Consider the following 27558-nt stretch of genomic DNA (forward strand, 5'->3'; position numbering starts at 1 on the left):
TTCATAACACTTTCAGTTTTCCACATACAGACCCATATTAGGGCTTGTTTTTTGTTTAAAAAAAAATAAAATAATAAATTATCCCATTTTCCCATGAAAAATAAAAATTTTGTGTCGCATGCGTAAATGTCCTTCCTATTAAAACACGGCGAACGGCATAAAAGGTCAAAATTAGTGATTTTTAGCTACATAACATTGTAATGGATGTATATATGTGTGTATATATATTAATGTATGTGTATACATAAAATGGCCACTTTAGGATGGGGCCTCCATTCTCTTCATGCTAATCTGCTCCTTGCTCACCCCCTCCCATCGAGTAGAGTTCCTGGGCAAAGACTTCATAGCCCACCAAACATTTGAGGAAAAGCATACCTTATATGGTATGCCACAGCTATACTTATCCCCCTTGTGAGGGTGGGAAGTTATGCTAAATACAGAGGTTTTATAACCAGGTGGACAGCCTAATAAAGCTAGAAGTATTTTATCACTGACCATGTGTGTGTCTGTGTGATTTACTTAAATGGGTACTCCGGTGCTTAGACATCTTATCCACTATCCAAAGGATAGTGGATAAGATGCCTGATCGCGGGAGTCCCACCGCTGGGGACCCCCAGGATCATGCATGCGGCACCCCATTTGTTATCAGTCCCCGGAGCGTGTTCGCTCCGGGACTGATTACCGGCGACTACAGGACGGGCGGCGTGTGACGTCACGCCCCCGTGTGATGTCACGCTCTGCCCCTCAATGCAAGCCTACGGGAGGGGGCGTGATAGCTGTCACACCCCCTCCCGTAGGCTAGCATTGAGGGGTGGAGCGTGACATCACACGGGGGCGGAGGCGTGACGTCACACGCCGCCTGCCCTGTAGTCGCCGGTAATCAGTCCCGGAGTGAACACGCTCTGGGGACTGATTACAAACGGGGTGCCGTGTGCATGATCCCGGGGGTCCTCAGCGGTGGGACTCCCGCGATCAGGCATCTTATCCCCTATCCTTTGGATAGGGGATAAGATGTCTAAGCACCGGAGTACCCCTTTAAGGTGCATGCACTTGATCTGATCAAAGAATATAAATGGATTCGGACGGGAGTAGGATATTTACTAGGCTATCTGATAAAATCCATATCAACATGTAAGATAAAAATGATAAAAAAAAAACAATCAAAAAGATCCATTAAAACAAAAATGGCATCGGTAAAAACTACAGATCACGGCGCAAAAATGATCTTCATACAGCTGCGTATATGGAAAAATTTGCTCTAGAAGGTCAGAGTAGGGCAATCTTAAACTGATTTTTTTTAAAGTTTGTTTTTTAGAAAGTAATAAAATAATAAAAAAGCGTGTAAATATGGGTAACATTTTAATCATATATACCCTAGTGACCATAAAGTGCATACAAAAACAAGCTTCATATGGGTCTGTATGTGGAAAAAAAAGTTGTCTGTGTCCTTAAGGGGTTAATCAAAACAGAACATTAACATTTGCTATGTTACCCGAGTTGTCCATATTATATTTTCGATTTATTATTTTGCCTGTCATTCTCCTGTGTGAATTCTCTCCTGTCCAGAAATGTGTGGTTTATTTATAGAACATTTCCCACATTCTAAACATGAAAAAGGCTTTTCTCCTGTGTGACTTCACTAATATGTAACGATTTGATTTATGCGTAAAGCTTTTTCCACATTCTGAACATTAATATGGCTTCTCTCTTATGTGAATCCGCTCGTGTCTATTAAGATGTGAACTAGTTGTAAAACATTTCCCACATTCTGAACATGAATACTGCTTCTCCCCTCTGTGAGTTCTCACATGTATAACAAGTTGCGGTCGCTTTATAAAACATTCCCCACATTCTAAACATGAATATGGCTTCTCTCCTGTGTGAATTTGCTCATGTCTATTAAAATTGGATTTAGTTTTAAAACATTTTCCACATTCTGAACATGAATATGGCTTCTCTCCTGTGTGACTTCTCACATGTATAACAAGACTTGACTTACATGGAAAGCATTTCCCACATTCTGAACATGAATACGCCTTCTCTCCTGTGTGAATTCTCTCATGTGCAATAAGATTTGCTTTACTTGTTAAACATTTCCCACATTCAATACATGAATATGACTTCTTTCCTATGTGAATTTTTACATGCATAACAAGATGATTCTTATTTATAAAGCATTTCCCGCATTCTGTACACGAATATGGCTTCTCTCCTGTGTGAATTCTCTCATGAATAACAAGATCTCTCTTATTTATAAAGCCTTTCCCACATTCTGGACATGAATATGGCTTCTCTCCTGTGTGAATTCTCTCATGCATAACAAGATATCTCTTATTTATAAAGCCTTTCCCACATTCTGAACATGAATATGGCTTCTCTCCTGTGTGAATTCTCTCATGTATAACAAGATATTTCTTATTTATAAAGCCTTTCCCACATTCTGAACATGAATATGGCTTCTCTCCTGTGTGAATTCTCTCATGCATAACAAGATCTATCTTATTTATAAAGCCTTTCCCACATTCTGGACATGAATATGGCTTCTCTCCTGTGTGACTTTTCTCATGCATAAGAAGATTATATTTTTTTGGAAAACATTTCCCGCACTCTAAACATGTATATGGCTTCTCTCCTGTGTGAGTTCTCTCGTGTCTAACAAGAAGTGATTTATACATGAAACATTTCTCACATTCTGAACATGAATAGGGCTTCTCTCCGGTGTGACATAGCTCATGTTTAACAAGACGTGATTTACTCATGAAACATTTCTCACATTCTGAACAAGAATAGGGTTTTTCTCCTGTGTGAATTTTCTCATGCATAACAAGATTTGCTTTAGCTGTAAAGCATTTCCCACATTCTGAACATGAATAGGGCTTTTCTCCTGTGTGATTTCTCTCATGTATAACAAGATTTGCTTTAGCTGTAAAGCATTTCCCACATTCTGAACATGAATATGGCTTTTGTCCTGTGTGCATTCTCTCATGTGTAATAAATTCTGATTTATAGGAAAAACATTTCTCACATTCTGAACATGAATATGGCTTCTCTCCTGTGTGACTTCTCTCATGTATGACAAGCTGTGATTGCGTTATAAAACATTTCCCACATACTGAACACACACAGAGCTTCTTTCTTGTGTGACTTTTCCTGTGAGCAACAAGAGACGATCTTTTTGTAAAATCTTTTCCACATTCCTCACAATAGAAACTTTTACCATTTTTTCTGTCTGTCCTTGTGGTAACAACCTGTGATTGGTCGGGAGAAGGTTCCCCATGATCAGGAGGATTATTATAGGATAGATCTGGATGGACATTAGGAGTGAGGAGGTCGTCTCCTGAGGAGCGCTCCATCATATCTTCATCTTCCACTTTATTATTCAGCGATAACATGAAGTTTCCCTCAGAATTCTTGGGATTTGCTGTTGGGGTAAAAACTACCTTTTTTAAGTCTGTAAACACATTCAATTATTTGTAGCGTTTTTAGTCTAAATTAGTCGCATAAATAGTCGTTGCCCATTGTTCGTGCAGCATTTCATTTAGACTGCTTTCCAAAAGTTTTTGCAGTTGTTAGTGATTTATCAAGTGAGACCTTGTTGCACCTCTCATTTTTTTGGACGTCTTTTACACGCTAAATTAGACTTAAAGGGCTACTCCACTGGCCAGCATTCAAAACATTGAGTTCCAAATGCTGCATGCGCGCTGCGGGGGTTGTGATGTCACGTCACGCCGCTTCAAAGCAAGTCTATGGGAGGGGGCATGGCAGCTGCCACACCCCCTCCCATAGACTTGCATTGAGGGGGTGACTTTCATCCGACTTTTCCTTTTTTTGTTGTGTAGCTATGCCGTAGCCTGGTTAACTTTTCACAGTGGTCATGAATTTATCATGTGTGATTTGTCGTGAAAATTATTTCCACGAATCGCTCAATTTGTTGCAAATGTACACTGGCACTGACCTGGTTTACCAGCTTTGGGGCAGTATTTGTAAAAAGCCACGCACTTTTAGCGCAACGGGTTAAAGGGGTACTCCGGCGCTAAGACATCTTATCCCCTATCCAAAGGATAGGGGATAAGATGCCTGATCATGGGGGTCCCACCGCTGGGGACCCCCGTGATCTTTCACACAGCACCCCGTTACCATCAGCCCCCAGAGCATGTTCGCTCCGGGTCTGATGACTGCCGATCACGGGGCCGGAGTATTGTGACATCATGGCTCCGCCCCCGTGTGACATCACGCTCTGCCCCCTCAATGCAAGCCTATGGGAGGGGACGTGACACTTTACAAATTTAGTCTATTTTTATGGGAGGGGGCGTGACAATTTAGTAAATTTTTTTGTCCTTTTGTTTTAAAGAGGTATTCCGGGCAAAAACATTTTATAGGGGATAAGATGTCTGATCACGGGGGGCCCGCCGCTGGACCCCCCCTCCCTGCAGCACCTGCATTCTATATGGGGCTGTGTTTTCAGTTTCGGTAACCTCCGGGTTTCCGGGACTGGAGATGTGACGTAAGGCCATGTCCCTCCATTCATGTTATGGAAGGGGACATAACAGCAGTCACGCCACCTCCCATAGACAAGAATGGAGGGGGCGTGACATGACCTCACGAGAGGGCTACCCCCCCAGCGGCGGGACCCCCGCTATCAGGCATCTTATCCCCTATCCTTTGGATAGGGGATAAGAGGTCTTAGCGCCGGAGTACCCCTTTAAATAAAAATGTGTTTGTAAGAGTCAGTGCATAGGACCGTGTATCACTGGTCTGAACGAGGTTGAACCAACCACACATCTCCGGGCAAAACCAGGAAGCTGCAACCAGTCTGCCACAGGACGGACAAGGTAAAGAGGCAGCTGAGAAAACCCCTTTAAATGGGATGGATGGCACATATTGTAGAAAATAAAAAATGGATTAGATATTTTTGTTAACTTCACTATTATATACCAATATATATATCTAATGGAGCCCTAGGAATATGTTAGATACAGCAACTATAATACTTTAACAAATATATAAAGAGCCCAAATCATGGGGCTCCGATATTATGTGGTCCTGCACTCGTGTGTATGTGCTGCACATGACAGTATTAAGGCTCCAATATGGCTGCCAGTGACTGTGTGACCATAACAAAACATATTATACATAAAGTACAAGTCTCTTCCTACCTGGTGATGTGAGGGGCTGCTGATCCTTGTACTGATCCTTGTGTCCTTCTACATACTCCCACTCCTCCATGGAGAAATAGACCGCCACGTCCTGACACCTTATAGGAACCTGACACACAATGATACAGTCATCACCCCGACCCCTCCAGTGGTGTTACTGTATAATGTCCCAGCATTCCCAGCAGTGTCACCTCTCCAGTCATCACCAGACCCCTCCATTACTGTATAATGTCCCAGCATTCCCAGCAGTGTCACCTCTCCAGTCATTACCAGACCCCTCCATTACTGTATAATGTCCCAGCAGTGTCACCTCTCCAGTCATCACCAGACCCCTCCATTACTGTATAATGTCCCAGCAGTGTCACCTCTCCAGTCATCACCAGACCCCTCCATTACTGTATAATGTCCCAGCATTCCCAGCAGTGTCACCTCTCCAGTCATCACCAGACCCCTCCATTACTGTATAATGTCCCAGCAGTGTCACCTCTCCAGTCATCACCAGACCCCTCCATTACAGTATAATGTCCCAGCATTCCCAGCAGTGTCACCTCTCCAGTCATCACCAGACCCCTCCATTACTGTATAATGTCCCAGCAGTGTCATCTCTCCAGTCATCACCAGACCCCTCCATTACTGTATAATGTCCCAGCATTCCCAGCAGTGTCATCTCTCCAGTCATCACCAGACCCCTCCATTACTGTATAATGTCCCAGCAGTGTCACCTCTCCAGTCATCACCAGACCCCTCCATTACTGTATAATGTCCCAGCAGTGTCACCTCTCCAGTCATCACCAGACCCCTCCATTACTGTATAATGTCCCAGCAGTGTCACCTCTCCAGTCATCACCAGACCCCTCCATTACTGTATAATGTCCCAGCAGTGTCACCTCTCCAGTCATCACCAGACCCCTCCATTACTGTATAATGTCCCAGCAGTGTCACCTCTCCAGTCATCACCAGACTCCTCCATTACTGTATAATGTCCCAGCAGTGTCACCTCTCCAGTCATCACCAGACCCCTCCATTACTGTATAATGTCCCAGCATTCCCAGCAGTGTCACCTCTCCAGTCATCACCAGACCCCTCCATTACTGTATAATGTCCCAGCATTCCCAGCAGTGTCACCTCTCCAGTCATCACCAGACCCCTCCATTACTGTATAATGTCCCAGCATTCCCAGCAGTGTCACCTCTCCAGTCATCACCAGACCCCTCCATTACTGTATAATGTCCCAGCATTCCCAGCAGTGTCACCTCTCCAGTCATCAGCAGACCCCTCCATTACTGTATAATGTCCCAGCATTCCCAGCAGTGTCACCTCTCCAGTCATCACCAGATCCCTCCATTACTGTATAATGTCCCAGCAGGGTCACCTCTCCAGTCATCAGCAGACCCCTCCATTACTGTATAATGTCCCAGCATTCCCAGCAGTGTCACCTCTCCAGTCATCACCAGACCCCTCCATTACTGTATAATGTCCCAGCATTCCCAGCAGTGTCACCTCTCCAGTCATCACCAGACCCCTCCATTACTGTATAATGTCCCAGCAGTGTCACCTCTCCAGTCATCACCAGATCCCTCCATTACTGTATAATGTCCCAGCAGTGTCACCTCTCCAGTCATCACCAGACCCCTCCATTACTGTATAATGTCCCAGCAGTGTCACCTCTCCAGTCATCACCAGACCCCTCCATTACTGTATAATGTCCCAGCAGTGTCACCTCTCCAGTCATCACCAGACCCCTCCATTACTGTATAATGTCCCAGCAGGGTCACCTCTCTAGTCAGCAGTTCAGTGATCCTGTGGATAAGTTCTAGGATGTTCTGATCATGTATTGGTGAGTGAGGTGGAGGTTCTTTGATGGGGCCCCGGGTCCTGCTCCGTCCTCCTGACTCCTGTAGATGGCTTCTGGGGACCACACACTCCCCCGATGTCTTCTTCACTATGGTGTAATCCTGTGTATGGAGAGAGACAATGAGGGGACTGACCCCAGTATTCCTCCCTCACTACAAAGAGGAGATGGCGCCCCCTGTATAGAGCTCTAGTGACCACATCTGGAATACTGGGGGCAGTTCTGGGGTCTTGAAGATCTTATGCAGGACCCTGGATTCTTCCTATTCTGGATTTTCCCTTCTGTATCTCTGACTTGTTCCATAATACAATAAAGATGATAGAAATGTAGATGGGTCACCTCACCTCTCCGGTCAGCAGGTGGAGGATCTCCAAGGTGAGGTGGAATATTCTCTTAGTCATCTCATTCCTGTCCTTGTCCATCCTTGGGGGGTCATTCAGGAGAAGAAGTGTCTGGAAGAGAAGATGTGAGAACTGGATTAGTTGGAAGGTTCTAGTCCTGCCAGGGCCTTTATAAGAGAAGGAGGGGCCCTAAATCATACAGTGGCCACATCACATGTCACATACACAACGTCACTTATTGGGCATTGAGAAAAATAGCTTCTTGGGGTGGAGCTAGCCAAAGATGGATGCACTACACCAATCTGAACTGAAAGGACAAGGGGTTCTGTAGACTCCCAATGCCATCAGGAGCATTTAGATATGACCCCGATGCCTGGGACCCCAAAGCCGCCTATCCTGCTGCAAGAAGCATAACCTGAGGGATCCGGCACCATCTTGCCTCCACTACTGGGTGCTGTGCAGAAGAACTTGCAAGAGGAGTCCCCGCAGCTCTTGTCCGCCAGGCAGTCCCCCGCTTCAGACAGCCCACACAAGATAAAAATTGTCTGCCTCTACTGTTTGCTGGGCTCCACAGAATAGCATTCGTATAAAAGGACAGCGCTGAAGTGGTTCCACTATGGCCAGAAGAAGAACCGCTTGCATTACTGAGACTTTTAGTTGCCCTTCGCTCCTTGCAGCATACACAGGACCCATAAGATTGCTCCTAAGCTCTCTCATACACCTGTGCTCTCACTTGCATCAGAGGCGTGTGACCCTCCCATCGGAGCTCAGTCAGCCCTTTCCGCTGCTCCTCTCTACCCCATGTGGGGATTATGTGGAGGTGCCCAAATCTCATCATGTGCGGGACTCCCTCAAGTTGTCCTCTCCGTCTCAGCTGTTGACTGAGATTAAAGAGATGATGCAGGCCCTACCCACTAAAGCAGATCTGGATGCTCACACCCAGGAAATTACTGCCCTGAATGGCACCATTCCCTCAGTTGCTGAATCGGTTACATGGCTCATTTAGCTATCCCATCTTGGATGCAGCCCAGACTGCCCTGGCTTCCATCTTGTCCTTCTTAAGGATGGGGCATATGGTCCATATGATTAAAATGATCCCCTACTTTTATAGGTTTGATTTTGTCATCCTTCTGGAAAAAAATATAACTACATGCACGAAAATTAATACATTTAAAATTGTCCTCTTCTGACCCCTATAACTTTATTTTTTCGCGTACTGGGCTGTATGAGGGCTCCTATTTTGCACCGTGATCTGAAGTTTTTATCGGTACCATTTTTGTTTTGATCAGACTTTTTGATAGCATTTAATACTTTTTTATGGTATAAAAAGTGACAAAGAAATACGATACTTTGGAATTATTTTGTGCGTACGCCATTGACCGTGCGGTTTATTTAATGATATATTTTTATAGTTTGGACATTTACGCACGCAGCGATACCACATATGTTTATTTTTATTATGTTTATATATTTTTTATATGGAATTTGAGGAAAGGGGGGTGATTTAAACTTTTAATATGAAAGGAGTTAATGTGTGTGTTTTAAACTTTTTTTTTTTTACACTGTTATTCCCTTTAGGGAACTTTTAGGAGGTATCATTTGATTCCTCATACAGATCAATGTGGTACGATAAAACCACATTGATCTGTGTGCTCTGCGCTCGATTGATAAAGCCTGGTCCTGCCAGGCTTTATCATACTCGGCACAGGATCTGCCGTGGAAGGAGAGGTAAGCCCTCAGGCTACCTCAGCAGTGGATCGCCTCCCCCCCACAATTGTGCTGTGGGGGGGGGGGGGGAGGGGGCATCCACCCCACTGGACCACCATGGACGGAATAAAGGCACCTTTAGATGCCGCTGTCAGAGGCGATCTAAAGGGTTAATAGCCAGCCACGGCGATCGCAGCATGTCGGCTATTAACGCCGGCCTTTAGCTACAGGAATCAGCTGTGGGCCGGCCAGTATGATGTGGGCTCAAGTCGGGAGCCCGTGCCATATCCGGTTAACAGCACATGGACGAGTATACACGTCCATGGTCGTTAACCGGTTAAACAACAAAATGTAACTCCAAGTCAAATCACACTTCTGTGAAATCTCACTGTCCACTCAGGAAGAACACTGATTGACAATCAATTTCACATGATGTTGTGCAAATAGAACAGACAACAGGTGGAAATTATAGGCAATTAGCAAGACACCCCCAATAAAGGAGTGGTTCTGCAGGTGGTGACCACAGACCACTTCTCAGTTCCTATACTTCCTGGCTGATATTTTGGTCACTTTAGAATGCTGGTGGTGCTTTCACTCTAGTGGTAGCATGAGACGGGGTCTACAACCCACACAAGTGGTTCAGGTAGTGCAGCTCATCCAGGATGGCACATCAATGCGAGCTATGGCAAGAAGGTTTGCTGTGTCTGTCAGCGTAGTGTCCAGAGCATGGAGGCGCTACCAGGAGACAGGCCAGTACATCAGGAGACGTGGAGGAGGCCATAGGAGGGCAACAACGCAGCAGAAGGACCACTACCTCCGCCTTTGTGTAAAGAGGAGCAGGAGGAGCACTGCCAGAGCCCTGCATAATGACCTCCAGCAGGCCACAAATGTGCATGTGTCCACTCAAACAGTCAGAAACAGACTCCAGGAGGGTGGTATGAGGGCCCAACATCCACAGGTGGGGGTTGTGCTTACAGCCCAACACCAAGCAGGACGTTTGGCATTTGCCAAAGAACACCAAGATTGGCAAATTAGTTACCCTATGCTCTTCACAGATGAAAGCAGGTTCACACTGTGCACATGTGACAGACGTGACAGAGTCTGGAGACACCGTGGATAACGTTCTGTTGCCTGCTACATCCTCCGCATGACCGGTTTGGTGGTGGGTCAGTAATGGTGTGGGGGTGGCATTTCTTTGGGGGGGCTGCACAGCCCTCCATGTGCTTGGCAGAGGTAGCCTAACTGCCATTTGGTAACGAGATGAGATCCTCAGACCCCTTGTGAGACCATATGCTGGTGCGGTTGGCCCTCAGTTCCTCCTAATACAAGACAATGCTAGACTGGAGTGTGGCTGGAGTGTGTCAGCAGTTCCTGCAAGAGGAAGGCATTGATGCTATGGACTGGCCACCCCGTTCCCCAGACCTGAATCCGATTGAGCACATCTGGGACATTACGTCTCGCTCCATCCACCACAGACTGTCCAGGAGTTGGCAGATTCTTTAGTCCAGGTCTGGGAGGACATCCCTCAGGAGACCATCCTCCACCTCATCAGGAGCATGCCCAGGCATTGTATGGAGGTCATACGGGCACGTGGAGGCCACACACACTACTGAGCCTCATTTTGACTTGTTTTAAGGACATTACATAAAGTTGGATCAGCCTGTAGTGGGGTTTTCTACTTTCATTAGGAGTGCGACTCCATATCCAGACCTCCATGGGTTGATAAATTAGTGTTCCATTTATTTTTTTGAGTAGTGTATATTCGTGGTTGGCTCCGGCGCTGCGCCCCCTCTGTCTCATCCTATCCTCTCTAATACTCTGAAACTTTGTGATAGATTTTTTGGAGAAGGCACCCTTGCTTCTTTGCCGTCCCCGATGTATCCTATCCTCCAGAATCCTTGATTCACCTCCTGCCTCACAGAACCGGAAATTTGCCGTGTGACTGACCCTGGAAAGCTGAGAGTGATGAACTACATGCATAATGGTTCCTGGTTATTTAGGAGAATTTAAGTTAACAGGGGGTGTCAGGTTTCTGGCAGGCTCAACAGCTTCGCCATTTTCTTTCTTCATCTCCCTTGGTTTCCCTTTTTACCAGAGTGAGGCTCCCTTTAAGTTGCTCTGTTGCAGGTTTGGTGTGACTCTCCACACACTCTCTGAGGTCTAGGTCATGTTTATTTTTTAGTTTTTTTGTTAAGTATTTATTTAGTTTCGCATTTTAATAAACAGACATTACCAACAAGATAAACAAAAACAATAGCCTCCGTAGGTCCAGAGACCGACTCCACCATAATGACAGGAAGCAATACATATAGAATCATCCATCAGCTGTAAGGAAGGGTACATCTGAGACCCACCCAGAGAAAGCCCCGCACAACAAACAAACACACACTCACACATGCACACTCCCCCCCCCCCCCCCCCCCAAGGTCCCCTCCCTGAGAGAACAGTAGCACACTGTAGGAGACCTACTGGGACAATCTAGCCGGGGGGGGGGGGGGTCAGCCAGCTGACACATCTAGGAGAAGCCAGGGGGTCCACATCCTGTCAAATTTCCTAGGGCACTTGCGACCCACATACAACGCCTGGTACAACGGGCCATATCGGTTTACCAGATTCAGCCAACTAGATAGAGGGGAAGGAGAGGTATCCTTCCAGGACATCACTACCACTTTATGGGAACAGAATAGAAGAAAGTGAATCAGAAGGCGTCTATGTGAACCAGAGACCACTTCATTGACAACTCCTAAAAAGGCACACCGCAGGCGTGAGTAGAAAGGGGAAGTCCAAATTGTCTTCCAGAAACCCCATCACTTCCCTCCAAAAGGAGGCAATGCCAGGACACTATCAAACAGCATGCAAAAAGGTACCAACCTCTGAAGAACAACGGAAACACAGATCAGACTGGGAAACACCTATACGCTTCAGTTTAGCAGGAGTATAATACAACCTCAAGATATATCTAGATTGGATCATCATATCTCTGCTAATAACTACAGTTGAGTAATAGGAACCTTCAACCTCCTTCCGCTGGCATTCCGCCAAATCTGGGACATCAGCCACCCATTTATGAAAGGCCTGTGGAAAAGGGCTAGGCCCCAGCGACTGGAGAAGAGCATAAGACTGAGTAAGGGATTTAGAAAGATCCGTGGTGCCCAGGAGAAGCTGCACTTCAGAAAAAGCAGGGGTAAATGTCAGGGAGCCAAACTGCGCCTGAACCGCTTCCCGAAGCTGAAGATACCTATAAAAGGCATTCCCCGGGATGCTGGTCTATGTCATGTTTGGGTCACCACCGGGTTCTCCTACTCTGGGATATTTTGCAGCATGGGAACAGGACCTACTCTCATTTTCAGAGCCCCAACAGAATGCCTTGTTCGGCTGGGCCCACGCCTCCATCTCTAGCAGGTACCAGGAGTCGGTTTTCAAATTTTGATAGTACCGTGTATCTGACCTCTCTGTTAGATGGGTTGTGGACAGTCTGGGTCACTCCTTCATGTGTTCTGGGAGTGCCTGTTGCTTTTTTAGTTCTGGAAGGAAGTTTGGAAACTGGCCTCATCTTTTATGGACCATGTCCTGCCTTTTTCTTCCACTTTTCAGACATTTTGATCTCAGCCTACCGTTTCTCTGTTATAAGTAAACTGGTCATTGCCACAAGAGCTTCTTTCCCGACTCTATGGAAGAGTCCGGAACCCGCCTCCCTGAGACTGTGGATCCAGAAAATACAGTGCACGGGAAGCTTACCACTCACCTTCATCGGTGCACAAATCGCTACTCTAAAACCTGGTTTTATTGGTCGTCTTTTCAGCAGATGCCAGAATATCGTGCCCAGCTGTCGACTGAACCCCCGTTCTCAAGCTGTTGGAGACCCCTTATCTTTCCTCCCCTCCCTATCTCTTTGGTATCCCCTTATCTATGGTTTATGGCCTGAGTGCTCATCTTGTCCTTTGTTCCCCAATTCCCCATGTATTCCCCCTTCCCTCTAGCCTTTCTTCTTCCTCTAACCTGCTCCTTCATTTCCCCTCTGTTGTACCTTTGGCACGTCCACTATGTAATTTTTTTGACAGCCTATCTGGCGCAAGTTACCCTACTCTTCCTTCTGGATTTCAGCAGCTTTTCAGAGTCTCACCACATGGTGTAAAGGGGTATTCCAACCCCTATCAGTCAGATACCCCTGAGTCACCTCAAGCAACACAATGAAACATAACCTTCTCATGTAATCTCCTTACTACCGGGATCACACACTGAAAACACACTGTAACAAATCTCCTCCTCTTGTAATCTCCTTACTACTGGGGTCACACACTGATAACACACTGTAACAAACCTCCTCCTCATGTAATCTCCTTACTACCGGGATCACACACTGTTAACACACTGTAACAAACCTCCTCCTCATGTAATCTCCTTACTACTGGGATCACACACTGATAACACACTGTAACAAACCTCCTCCTCATGTAATCTCCTTACTACCGGGATCACACACTGATAACACAATGTAACAAACCTCCTCCTCATGTAATCTCCTTACTACCGGGATCACACACTGATAACACACTGTAACAAACCTCCTCCTCATGTAATCTCCTTACTACTGGGATCACACAATCACCCTATGTACACAAAGCTCCCCCCTATAGAGATGTGGGATAGGATCAGCCTCATCTACCTGATGGTTATCTGGGACATTTCCCTCTGGACAGTCCTGGGAATACAGAGGACGGGGACACCTCTCGGGTGGATTTCTATACATGACTCCATCTGTAGAGAACACAAAGGGAATGAAAACATCACCTGCTGGATAGATTTCTATGTTACTAGGTGGTAACAGTGATATATATATGTCTCTTCTTACCTGGTGATGTGAGGCGCTGCTGATCCCCCATCATGACCTGATCCTTGTACTGATCCTTGTGTCCTTCTACATACTCCCACTCCTCCATGGAGAAATAGACCGCCACGTCCTGACACCTTATAGGAACCTGACACATAATGATACAGTCATCACCCCGACCCCTCCAGTGGTGTTACTGTATAATGTCCCAGCATTCCCAGCAGTGTCACCTCTCCAGTCATCACCAGACCCCTCCATTACTGTATAATGTCCCAGCATTCCCAGCAGTGTCACCTCTCCAGTCATCACCAGACCCCTCCATTACTGTATAATGTCCCAGCAGTGTCACCTCTCCAGTCATCACCAGACCCCTCCATTACTGTATAATGTCCCAGCAGTGTCACCTCTCCAGTCATCACCAGACCCCTCCATTACTGTATAATGTCCCAGCAGTGTCACCTCTCCAGTCATCACCAGACCCCTCCATTACTGTATAATGTCCCAGCATTCCCAGCAGTGTCACCTCTCCAGTCATCACCAGACCCCTCCATGACGGTATAATGTCCCAGCATTCCCAGCAGTGTCACCTCTCCAGTCATCACCAGACCCCTCCATTACTGTATAATGTCCCAGCAGGGTCACCTCTCCAGTCATCACCAGACCCCTCCATTACTGTATAATGTCCCAGCAGTGTCACCTCTCCAGTCATCACCAGACCCCTCCATTACTGTATAATGTCCCAGTGTCATCTCTCCAGTCATCACCAGATCCCTCCATAATGTCCCACCAGATCCCTCCATAATGTCCCAGCATTCCCAGCAGTGTCACCTCTCCAGTCATCACCAGACCCCTACATTACTGTATAATGTCCCAGCATTCCCAGCAGTGTCACCTCTCCAGTCATCACCAGACCCCTCCATTACTGTATAATGTCCCAGCAGTGTCACCTCTCCAGTCATAACCAGACCCCTCCATTACTGTATAATGTCCCAGCAGTGTCACCTCTCTAGTCATCCCCAGACCCCTCCATTACTGTATAATATCCCAGCATTCCCAGCAGTGTCACCTCTCCAGTCATCACCAGACCCCTCCATTACTGTATAATGTCCCAGCAGTGTCACCTCTCCAGTCATCACCAGACCCCTCCATTACTGTATAATGTCCCAGCAGTGTCACCTCTCCAGTCATCACCAGACCCCTCCATGACTGTATAATGTCCCAGGATTCCCAGCAGTGTCACCTCTCCAGTCATCACCAGACCCCTCCATTACTGTATAATGTCCCAGCAGTGTCACCTCTCCAGTCATCACCAGACCCCTCCATTACTGTATAATGTCCCAGCATTCCCAGCAGTGTCACCTCTCCAGTCATCACCAGACCCCTCCATTACTGTATAATGTCCCAGCAGTGTCACCTCTCCAGTCATCACCAGACCCCTCCATTACTGTAAAATGTCCCAGCATTTCCAGCAGTGTCACCTCTCCAGTCATCACCAGACCCCTCCATTACTGTATAATGTCCCAGCAGTGTCACCTCTCCAGTCATCACCAGACCCCTCCATTACTGTATAATGTCCCAGCAGTGTCATCTCTCCAGTCATCACCAGACCCCTCCATTACTGTATAATGTCCCAGCATTCCCAGCAGTGTCACCTCTCCAGTGATCACCAGACCCCTCCATTACTGTATAATGTCCCAGCATTCCCAGCAGCGTCACCTCTCCAGTCATCACCAGACCCCTCCATTACTGTATAATGTCCCAGCATTCCCAGCAGGGTCACCTCTCCAGTCATCACCAGAACCCTCCATTACTGTATAATGTCCCAGCATTCCCAGCAGTGTCACCTCTCCAGTCATCACCAGACCTCTCCATTACTGTATAATGTCCCAGCAGTGTCACCTCTCCAGTCATCACCAGACCCCTCCATTACTGTATAATGTCCCAGCAGTGTCACCTCTCCAGTCATCACCAGACCCCTCCATTACTGTATAATGTCCCAGCATTCCCAGCAGTGTCACCTCTCCAGTCATCACCAGACCCCTCCATTACTGTATAATGTCCCAGCATTCCCAGCAGTGTCACCTCTCCAGTCATCACCAGACCCCTCCTTGACTGTATAATGTCCCAGCATTCCCAGCAGTGTCACCTCTCCAGTCATCACCAGACCCCTCCATTACTGTATAATGTCCCAGCAGTGTCACCTCTCCAGTCATCACCAGACCCCTCCATTACTGTATAATGTCCCAGCATTCCCAGCAGTGTCACCTCTCCAGTCATCACCAGACCCCTCCATTACTGTATAATGTCCCAGCAGTGTCACCTCTCCAGTCATCACCAGACCCCTCCATTACTGTATAATGTCCCAGCAGTGTCACCTCTCCAGTCATCACCAGACCCCTCCATTACTGTATAATGTCCCAGCATTCCCAGCAGTGTCACCTCTCCAGTCATCACCAGACCCCTCCTTGACTGTATAATGTCCCAGCATTCCCACCTCTCCAGTCATCACCAGACCCCTCCATTACTGTATAATGTCCCAGCAGTGTCACCTCTCCAGTCATCACCAGACCCCTCCATTACTGTATAATGTCCCAGCAGTGTCACCTCTCCAGTCATCACCAGACCCCTCCATTACTGTATAATGTCCCAGCAGTGTCACCTCTCCAGTCATCACCAGACCCCTCCATTACTGTATAATGTCCCAGCATTCCCAGCAGTGTCACCTCTTCAGTCATCATCATCACCAGACCCCTCCATTACTGTATAATGTCCCAGCAGTGTCACCTCTCCAGTCATCACCAGACCCCTCCATTACTGTATAATGTCCCAGCAGTGTCACCTCTCCAGTCATCACCAGACCCCTCCATTACTGTATAATGTCCCAGCATTCCCAGCAGTTTCACCTCTCCAGTCATCACCCCGACCCCTCCAGTGGTGTTACTGTATAATGTCCCAGCATTCCCAGCAGTGTCACCTCTCCAGTCATCACCAGACCCCTCCATTACTGTATAATGTCCCAGCAGTGTCACCTCTCCAGTCATCACCAGACCCCTCCATTACTGTATAATGTCCCAGCATTCCCAGCAGTGTCACCTCTCCAGTCATCACCAGACCCCTCCATGACTGTATAATGTCCCAGCATTCCCAGCAGTGTCACCTCTCCAGTCATCACCAGACCCCTCCATTACTGTATAATGTCCCAGCATTCCCAGCAGTGTCACCTCTCCAGTCATCACCAGACCCCTCCATTACTGTATAATGTCCCAGCATTCCCAGCAGTGTCACCTCTCCAGTCATCACCAGACCCCCCCATTACTGTATAATGTCCCAGCAGTGTCACCTCTCCAGTCATCACCAGACCCCTCCATTACTGTATAATGTCCCAGCAGTGTCACCTCTCCAGTCATCACCAGACCCCTTGTCACGATTCGGCTGGCAGGAGGTGGATCCTCTGTGCCAGAGAGGGATTGGCGTGGACCGTGCTGGTGGACCGGTTCTAAGTTGCTACTGGTATTCACCAGAGCCCGCCGCAAAGCGGGATGGTCTTGCAGCGGCGGTAGCAACCAGGTTGTATCCACCAGCAACGGCTCAACCTCTCTGACTGCTGAAGATAGGCGCGGTACAAGGGAGTAGACAAGAGCAAGGTCGGACGTAGCAGAAGGTCGGGGCAGGCAGCAAGGATCGTAGTCAGGGGCAACGGCAGGAGGTCTGGAACACAGGCTAGGAACACACAAGGAAACACTTTTACTGGCACAATGGCAACAAGATCTGGCGAGGGAGTGCAGGGGAAGTGAGGTATAAATAGGGAGTGCACAGGTGAACACACTAATTAAGCCAACTGCGCCAATCAGTGGCGCAGTGGCCCTTTAAATCGCAGAGACCCGGCGCGCGCGCGCCCTAAGGAGCGGGGCCGCGCGCGCCGGGACAGGACCGACTGAGAGCGAGTCAGGTACGGGAGCCGGGGTGCGCATCGCGAGCGGGCGCCACCCGCATCGCGAATCGCATCCCGGCTGGGAGAGGTATCGCAGCGCACCCGGTCAGCAGGTTTAACCGGGGCGCTGCAATTGCGAGGATGTTGCGAGCGCTCCGGGGAGGAGCGGGGACCCGGAGCGCTCGGCGTAACAGTACCCCCCCCCCTTGGGTCTCCCCCTCTTCTTGGAGCCTGAGAACCTGAGGACCAGACTTTTGTCTAGGATGTTGTCCTCAGGTTCCCAGGATCTCTCTTCAGGACCACAGCCTTCCCAATCCACCAAAAAAAATCTTTTTCCTCTGACCGTCTTGGAGGCCAGTATCTCCTTCACGGAGAAGATGTCAGAAGAACCGGAAACAGGAGTGGGAGAAACAAGTTTGGGAGAGAAACGGTTGATGATGAGTGGTTTAAGGAGAGAGACATGGAAGGCATTGGGAATACGAAGAGAAGGAGGAAGAAGGAGTTTGTAAGAGACAGGATTAATCTGGCACAAGACTTTGAAAGGACCAAGATAGCGTGGTCCCAGTTTGCAACTGGGGACACGAAAGCGGACATATTTAGCGGAGAGCCATACCTTGTCTCCGGGAGCAAAAATGGGGGGAGTTCTTCTTTTCTTATCGGCAAACCTTTTCATGCGGGATGAAGCCTGTAAAAGAGAATTTTGGGTCTCTTTCCATATGGTGGAAAGATCACGAGTCACAAACCAGAGGGCAAGGGAGTAGGGAGGGGGGGAAGAGGGTGACTGCTGTACACCACGAAAAATGGGGACTTAGCAGAAGATTCAGAGACTCTGAAGTTGTATGAGAATTCGGCCCATGGTAGAAGATCTGCCCAGTCATCCTGGCGGGAGGAAACAAAATGCCGTAAATAGTCCCCCAGGACCTGGTTAATTCTTTCTACTTGCCCATTGGATTGGGGATGATAAGAAGAAGAGAAGTTTAATTTAATCTTGAGCTGTTTACAGAGGGCCCTCCAGAATTTAGACACGAATTGGACGCCTCTATCCGAGACGATCTGCGTGGGCAAACCGTGAAGACGAAAAATGTGTACAAAAAATTGTTTTGCCAACTGAGGCGCTGAAGGAAGACCAGGAAGAGGAATAAAATGTGCCATCTTGGAAAATCGATCAACGACCACCCAAACAACAGTGTTGCCACGGGATGGGGGTAAGTCTGTAATAAAGTCCATACCAATCAGTGACCAAGGCTGTTCGGGGACAGGCAGAGGATGAAGGAGACCAGCAGGCTTCTGGCGAGGAGTCTTATCCCGGGCACAGACAGTACAGGCCCGCACAAAATCAACAACATCCGTCTCCAGAGTCGGCCACCAATAGAAACGAGAGATGAGTTGCAAGGACTTTTTGATGCCCGCATGGCCTGCGAGGTGGGAGGAGTGACCCCATCTGAGAATCCCGAGACGTTGGCGTGGAGAAACGAAGGTCTTCCCTGGAGGAGTTTGCCTGATGGAAGCCTGGCGAGGGTTCAGCCGTTGGGCAGACTGGAGATAGGAGAGATTCTTGTGATCGGTGTAAATGATAACTGGAAATTTTGATCCCTCCAGCAGATGCCTCCATTCCTCAAGTGCCAATTTAATGGCCAGTAGTTCTCGATCCCTGATGGAGTAGTTTCTCTCCGCCGGAGAGAAGGTCCTAGAAAAAAAACCACAAGTAACAGCATGCCCGGAAGAATTTTTTTGTAGAAGGACCGCTCCAGCTCCCACTGAGGAGGCATCTACCTCCAATAGGAAGGGTTTAGATGGGTCAGGTCTGGAGAGCACGGGAGCAGAAGAAAAGGCAGACTTGAGATGTTTAAATGCGTCTTCCGCTTGGGGAGACCAGGACTTGGGATTGGCATTTTTCTTGGTTAAAGCCACGATAGGAGCCACAATAGTGGAAAAGTGTGGAATAAATTGTCTGTAATAATTGGCGAACCCCAAAAAACGTTGGATAGCACGGAGTCCGGAGGGGCGTGGCCAATCTAAGACGGCAGAGAGTTTATCCGGGTCCATTTGTAATCCCTGGCCAGAGACCAAGTATCCTAGGAAAGGAAGAGATTGACATTCAAACATACATTTCTCCATTTTGGCATAAAGTTGATTGTCTCGAAGTCTCTGAAGAACCATGCGGACATGCTGGCGGTGTTCTTCTAAGTTGGCAGAAAAAATCAGAATATCGTCCAGATACACAACAACACAGGAATATAAGAGATCACGAAAAATTTCATTAACAAAGTCTTGGAAGACGGCAGGGGCGTTGCACAGGCCAAAGGGCATGACCAGATACTCAAAGTGTCCATCTCTGGTGTTAAATGCAGTCTTCCATTCGTCCCCCTCCCTGATGCGGATGAGATTATAAGCACCTCTTAAGTCCAGTTTGGTAAAGATGTGGGCACCTTGAAGGCGATCAAAGAGTTCTGAGATAAGAGGTAGGGGGTAGCGGTTCTTTACCGTGATTTTATTAAGTCCGCGGTAATCAATGCAAGGACGTAGGGAGCCATCTTTTTTGGACACAAAAAAAAATCCAGCTCCGGCAGGAGAGGAGGATTTGCGGATAAACCCCTTTTTTAAATTTTCCTGGATGTATTCAGACATAGCAAGAGTCTCTGGAGCGGACAGAGGATAAATTCTGCCCCGGGGTGGAGTAGTGCCCGGGAGGAGGTCAATAGGACAGTCATAAGGCCTGTAAGGAGGTAAAGTCTCAGCTTGCTTTTTGCAAAACACGCCAGCATAGTCCATATAAGCCTTAGGGAGACTGGTTACAGGGGGAACCACAGGGTCACGGCAGGGAGTACTGGGAACCGGTTTAAGACAGTCCTTGAAACAAGAAGTACCCCAGCTCTTGATCTCTCCTGTGGACCAATCAAGGGTTGGGGAATGGCGTTGAAGCCACGGTAATCCAAGGAGAATTTCGGAAGTGCAATTGGAGAGGACCAAAAACTCAATTTTTTCGTGATGAGGTCCGATGCACATTAGGAGGGGTTCCGTGCGGTAACGCATGGTATAGTCCAATCTTTCATTGTTAACACAATTGATGTAGAGGGGTCTGGCGAGACTGGTCACCGGGATGTTGAACCTGTTGATGAGAGAGGCCAAAATAAAATTTCCTGCAGATCCGGAATCCAAGAAGGCCATAGTAGAGAAGGAGAAGGTAGAGGAAGATATCCGCACAGGCACAGTAAGGCGTGGAGAAGCAGAGTTGACATCAAGGACTGTCTCACCTTTGTGCGGAGTCAGCGTACGTCTTTCCAGGCGGGGAGGACGGATAGGACAATCCTTCAGGAAGTGTTCGGTACCGGCACAGTACAGGCACAGATTCTCCATGCGGCGTCGTGTCCTCTCTTGAGGTGTCAAGCGAGACCGGTCAACTTGCATAGCCTCCACGGCGGGAGGCACAGGAACGGATTGCAGAGGACCAGAGGAGAGAGGAGCCGGGGAGAAAAAACGCCTCGTGCGAACAAAGTCCATATCCTGGCGGAGCTCCTGACGCCTTTCGGAAAAACGCATGTCAATGCGGGTGGCCAGATGAATAAGTTCATGCAGGTTAGCAGGAATTTCTCGTGCGGCCAGAACATCTTTAATGTTGATGGATAGGCCTTTTTTAAAGGTCGCGCAGAGGGCCTCATTATTCCAGGATAATTCGGAGGCAAGAGTACGGAATTGGATGGCGTACTCGCCAACAGAAGAATTACCCTGGACCAGGTTCAGCAGGGCAGTCTCAGCAGAAGAGGCTCGGGCAGGTTCCTCAAAGACACTTCGAATCTCCGAGAAGAAGGAGTGTACAGAGGCAGTGACGGGGTCATTGCGGTCCCAGAGCGGTGTGGCCCATGACAGAGCTTTCCCAGACAGAAGGCTGACTACGAAAGCCACCTTAGACCTTTCAGTAGGAAACTGGTCCGACATCATCTCCAAGTGCAGGGAACATTGTGAAAGAAAGCCACGGCAAAACTTAGAGTCCCCATCAAATTTATCCGGCAAGGATAGTCGTAGGCCGGAAGCGGCTACTCACTGCGGAGGAGGTGCAGGAGCTGGCGGAGGAGATGATTGCTGAAGCTGTGGTAGTAGCTGCTGTAGCATCACGGTCAGTTGAGACAGCTGGTGGCCTTGTTGCGCTATCTGTTGCGACTGCTGGGCGACCACCGTGGTGAGGTCGGCGACAACTGGCAGTGGAACTTCAGCGGGATCCATGGCCGGATCTACTGTCACGATTCGGCTGGCAGGAGGTGGATCCTCTGTGCCAGAGAGGGATTGGCGTGGACCGTGCTGGTGGACCGGTTCTAAGTTGCTACTGAGCCCGCCGCCAAGCGGGATGGTCTTGCAGCGGCGGTAGCAACCAGGTCGTATCCACCAGCAACGGCTCAACCTCTCTGACTGCTGAAAATAGGCGCGGTACAAGGGAGTAGACAAGAGCAAGGTCGGACGTAGCAGAAGGTCAGGGCAGGCAGAAAGGATCGTAGTCAGGGGCAACGGCAGGAGGTCTGGAACACAGGCTAGGAACACACAAGGAAACGCTTTCACTGGCACAATGGCAACAAGATCCGGCGAGGGAGTGCAGGGGAAGTGAGGTATAAATAGGGAGTGCACAGGTGAACACACTAATTAAGCCAACTGCGCCAATCAGTGGCGCAGTGGCCCTTTAAATCGCAGAGACCAGGCGCGCGCGCGCCCTGAGGAGCGGGGCCGCGCGCGCCGGGACAGGACCGACGGAGAGCGAGTCAGGTACGGGAGTCGGGGTGCGCATCGCGAGCGGGCGCCACTCGCATCGCGAATCGCATCCCGGCTGGGAGAGGTATCGCAGCGCACCCGGTCAGCAGGTTTGACCGGGGCGCTGCAATTGCGAGGATGTTGCGAGCGCTCCGGGGAGGAGCGGGGACCCGGAGCGCTCGGCGTAACACCCCTCCATTACTGTATAATGTCCCAGCAGTGTCACCTCTCCAGTCATCACCAGACCCCTCCATTACTGTGTAATGTCCCAGCAGTGTCACCTCTCCAGTCATCACCAGACCCCTCCATTACTGTATAATGTCCCAGCATTCCCAGCAGTGTCACCTCTCCAGTCATCACCAGACCCCTCCATTACTGTATAATGTCCCAGCAGTGTCACCTCTCTAGTCAGCCCCAGACCCCTCCATTACTGTATAATGTCCCAGCATTCCCAGCAGTGTCACCTCTCCAGTCATCACCAGACCCCTCCATTACTGTATAATGTCCCAGCAGTGTCACCTCTCCAGTCATCACCAGACCCCTCCATTACTGTATAATGTCCCAGCATTCCCAGCAGTGTCACCTCTCCAGTCATCACCAGACCCCTCCATTACTGTATAATGTCCCAGCAGTGTCTCCTCTCCAGTCACCACCAGACCCTCCATTACTGTATAATGTCCCAGCAGTGTCACCTCTCCAGTAATCACCAGACCCCTCCATTACTGTATAATGTCCCAGCAGTGTCACCTCTCCAGTCATCACCAGACCCCTCCATTACTGTATAATGTCCCAGCAGTGTCACCTCTCCAGTCATCACCAGACCCCTCCATTACTGTATAATGTCCCAGCAGGGTCACCTCTCCAGTCATCACCAGACCCCTCCATTACTGTATAATGTCCAAGCAGTGTCACCTCTCCAGTCATCACCAGACCCCTCCATTACTGTATAATGTCCCAGCATTCCCAGCAGTGTCACCTGTCCAGTCATCACCAGATCCCTCCATTACTGTATAATGTCCCAGCAGTGTCACCTCTCCAGTCATCACCAGACCCCTCCATTACTGTATAATGTCCCAGCAGTGTCACCTCTCCAGTCATCACCAGACCCTCCATTACTGTATAATGTCCCAGCAGTGTCACCTCTCCAGTCATCACCAGACCCCTCCATTACTGTATAATGTCCCAGCAGTGTCACCTCTCTAGTCAACAGTTCAGTGATCCTGTGGATAAGTTCTAGTATCTTCTGATCATGTATCGGTGAGTGAGGTGGAGGCTCCATGATGGGGCCCCGGGCCCTGCTCCGTCCTCCTGACTCCTGGAGATGGCTGCTGGGGGCCACACACTCCCCCGATGTCTTCTTCACTATGGTGTAATCCTGTGTATGGAGAGAGACAATGAGGGGACTGACCCCAGTATTCCTCCCTCACTACAAAGAGGAGATGGCGCCCCCTGTATAGAGCTCTAGTGACCACATCTGGAATACTGGGGGCAGTTCTGGGGTCTTGAAGATCTTATACAGGACCCTGGATTCTTTCTATTCTGGATTTTCCCTTCTGTATCTCTGACTTGTTCCATAATACAATAAAGATGATAGAAATGTAGATGGGTCACCTCACCTCTCCGGTCAGCAGGTGGAGGATCTCCAAGGTGAGGTGGAATATTCTCTTAGTCATCTCATTCCTGTCCTTGTCCATCCTTGGGGGTCATTCAGGAGAAGAGGAGACAATGGGGTCACCTGGAGGGGGATAGTCCTGACGGGGCCCTAAATTATACAGGGGCCACATCATATGTCACATACACATCCTCACTTATTATATATATCATACAGGGGCCACATCATATGTCACATACACATCCTCACTTATTATATATATCTCACAGGGGCCACATCATATGTCACATACACATCCTCACTTATTATATATATCATACAGGGGCCACATCATATGTCACATACACATCCTCACTTATTATATATCATACAGGGGCCACATCATATGTCACATACACATCCTCACATATTATATATATCATACAGGGGCCACATCATATGTCACATACACATCCTCACTTATTATATATATATAATACAGGGGTCACATCATATGTCACATACACATCCTCACTTATTATATATCATACAGGGGTCACATCATATGTCACATACACATCCTCACTTATTATATATCATACAGGGGCCACATCATATGTCACATACACATCCTCACTTCTTATATATATCATACAGGGGCCACATCATATATCACATACACATCCTCACTTCTTATATATATTATACAGGGGCCACATCATATGTCACATACACATCCTCACTTATTATATATATCATACAGGGGTCACATCATATGTCACATACACATCCTCACTTATTATATATATCATACAGGCGCCACATCATATATCACATACACATCCTCACTTATTATATATATCATACAGGGGTCACATCATATGTCACATACACATCCTCACTTATTATATATATCATACAGGGGTCACATCATATGTCACATACACATCCTCACTTATTATATATATCATACAGGCGCCACATCATATATCACATACACATCCTCACTTATTATATATATCATACAGGCGCCACATCATATATCACATACACATCCTCACTTATTATATATATCATACAGGGGCCACATCATATGTCACATACACATCCTCACTTATTATATATATATCATTCAGGGGCCACATCATATGTCACATACACATCCTCACTTATTATATATATATATCATACAGGCGCCACATCATATGTCACATACACATCCTCACTTATTATATATATCATACAGGGGTCACATCATATGTCACATACACATCCTCACTTATTATATATATCATACAGGCGCCACATCATATATCACATGCACATCCTCACTTATTATATATATCATACAGGGGCCACATCATATGTCACATACACATCCTCACTTATTATATATATCATACAGGGGCCACATCATATGTCACATACACATCCTCACTTATTATATATATCATACAGGGGCCACATCATATGTCACATACACATCCTCACTTATTATATATATCATACAGGGGTCACATCATATGTCACATACACATCCTCACTTATTATATATATCATACAGGGGTCACATCATATATCACATACACATCCTCACTTATTATATATATCATACAGGGGCCACATCATATGTCACATACACATCCTCACTTATATATATATATATCATACAGGGGCCACATCATATGTCACATACACATCCTCACTTATATATATATATATCATACAGGGGCCACATCATATGTCACATACACCATACACATCATCACTTATTATATATATCATACAGGGGTCACATCATATGTCACATACACATCCTCACTTATTATATATATCATACAGGGGTCACATCATATATCACATACACATCCTCACTTATTATATATATCATACAGGGGTCACATCATATGTCACATACACATCCTCACTTATTATATATCATACAGGGGTCACATCATATGTCACATACACATCCTCACTTATTATATATCATACAGGGGTCACATCATATGTCACATACACATCCTCACTTATTATATATCATACAGGGACCACATCATATGTCACATACACATCCTCACTTATTATATATATCATACAGGGGCCACATCATATATCACATACACATCCTCACTTATTATATATATCATACAGGGGCCACATAATATGTCACATACACATCTTCACATATTATATATATCATACAGGGGCCACATCATATGTCACATACACATCCTCACTTATTATATATATCATACAGGGGTCACATTATATGTCACATACACATCCTCACTTATTATATATATATATATATCATACAGGGGTCACATCATATGTCACATACACATCCTCACTTATTATATATATATCATACAGGGGTCACATCATATGTCACATACACATCCTCACTTATTATATATATCATACAGGGGCCACATCATATGTCACATACACATCCTCACTTATTATATATATCATACAGGGGTCACATCATATGTCACATACACATCCTCACTTATTATATATATATCATACAGGGGTCACATCATATGTCACATACACATCCTCACTTATTATATATATCATACAGGGTTCACATCATATGTCACATACACATCCTCCCTTATTATATATATATCATACAGGGGCCACATCATATGTCACATACACATCCTCACTTATTATATATCATACAGGGACCACATCATATGTCACATACACATCCTTACTTATTATATATTATACAGGGGTCACATCATATATCACATACACATCCTCACTTATTATATATATATCATACAGGGGTCACATCATATGTCACATACACATCCTCACTTATACATATATATATATATATATATATCATACAGGGACCACATCATATGTCACATACACATCCTCACTTATTATATATATATATCATACAGGGGTCACATCATATGTCACATACACATCCTCACTTATTATATATATCATACAGGGGCCACATCATATGTCACATACACATCCTTACTTATTATATATCATACAAGGGTCACATCATATGTCACATACACATCCTCACTTATTATATATCATACAGGGGCCACATCATATATCACATACACATCCTCACTTATTATATATATATCATATAGGGGCCACATCATATGTCACATACACATCCTCACTTATTATATATATCATACAGGGGCCACATCATATGTCACATACACATCCTCACTTATTATATATATCATACAGGGGCCACATCATATGTCACATACACATCCTCACTTATTATATATATATCATACAGGAACCACATCATATGTCACATACACATCCTCACTTATTATATATCATACAGGGGCCACATCATATGTCACATACACATCCTCACTTATTATATATATATCATTCAGGGGCCATA

At 46.9% G+C, this 27558-nt stretch overlaps 1 protein-coding gene across 1 annotated transcript in view; it reads right to left on the reverse strand.

Moving 5' to 3' along the window:
- Positions 1-1035: 1035 nt before the first annotated feature.
- The window catches only part of LOC130316630 (zinc finger protein ZFP2-like), a 29888-nt gene continuing 3365 nt past the window's right edge, over positions 1036-27558 (reverse strand). Inside the window, exons 2-9 of the mRNA XM_056552800.1 lie at positions 24172-24317; positions 23751-23930; positions 13909-14035; positions 13723-13814; positions 7353-7460; positions 6932-7111; positions 5157-5265; positions 1036-3421 (exon numbers count right to left, since the gene is read on the reverse strand). Of these exons, the coding sequence (XP_056408775.1) occupies positions 1692-3421; positions 5157-5265; positions 6932-7111; positions 7353-7460; positions 13723-13814; positions 13909-14035; positions 23751-23930; positions 24172-24249 (2604 nt within the window). The 5' untranslated portion in view covers positions 24250-24317 and the 3' untranslated portion in view covers positions 1036-1691. The remainder of the gene's footprint in view (positions 3422-5156; positions 5266-6931; positions 7112-7352; positions 7461-13722; positions 13815-13908; positions 14036-23750; positions 23931-24171; positions 24318-27558) is intronic.

The sequence above is a fragment of the Hyla sarda genome, unplaced genomic scaffold (genome assembly GCF_029499605.1).
Source record: "Hyla sarda isolate aHylSar1 unplaced genomic scaffold, aHylSar1.hap1 scaffold_1943, whole genome shotgun sequence".
NCBI lineage: Eukaryota > Metazoa > Chordata > Amphibia > Anura > Hylidae > Hyla > Hyla sarda.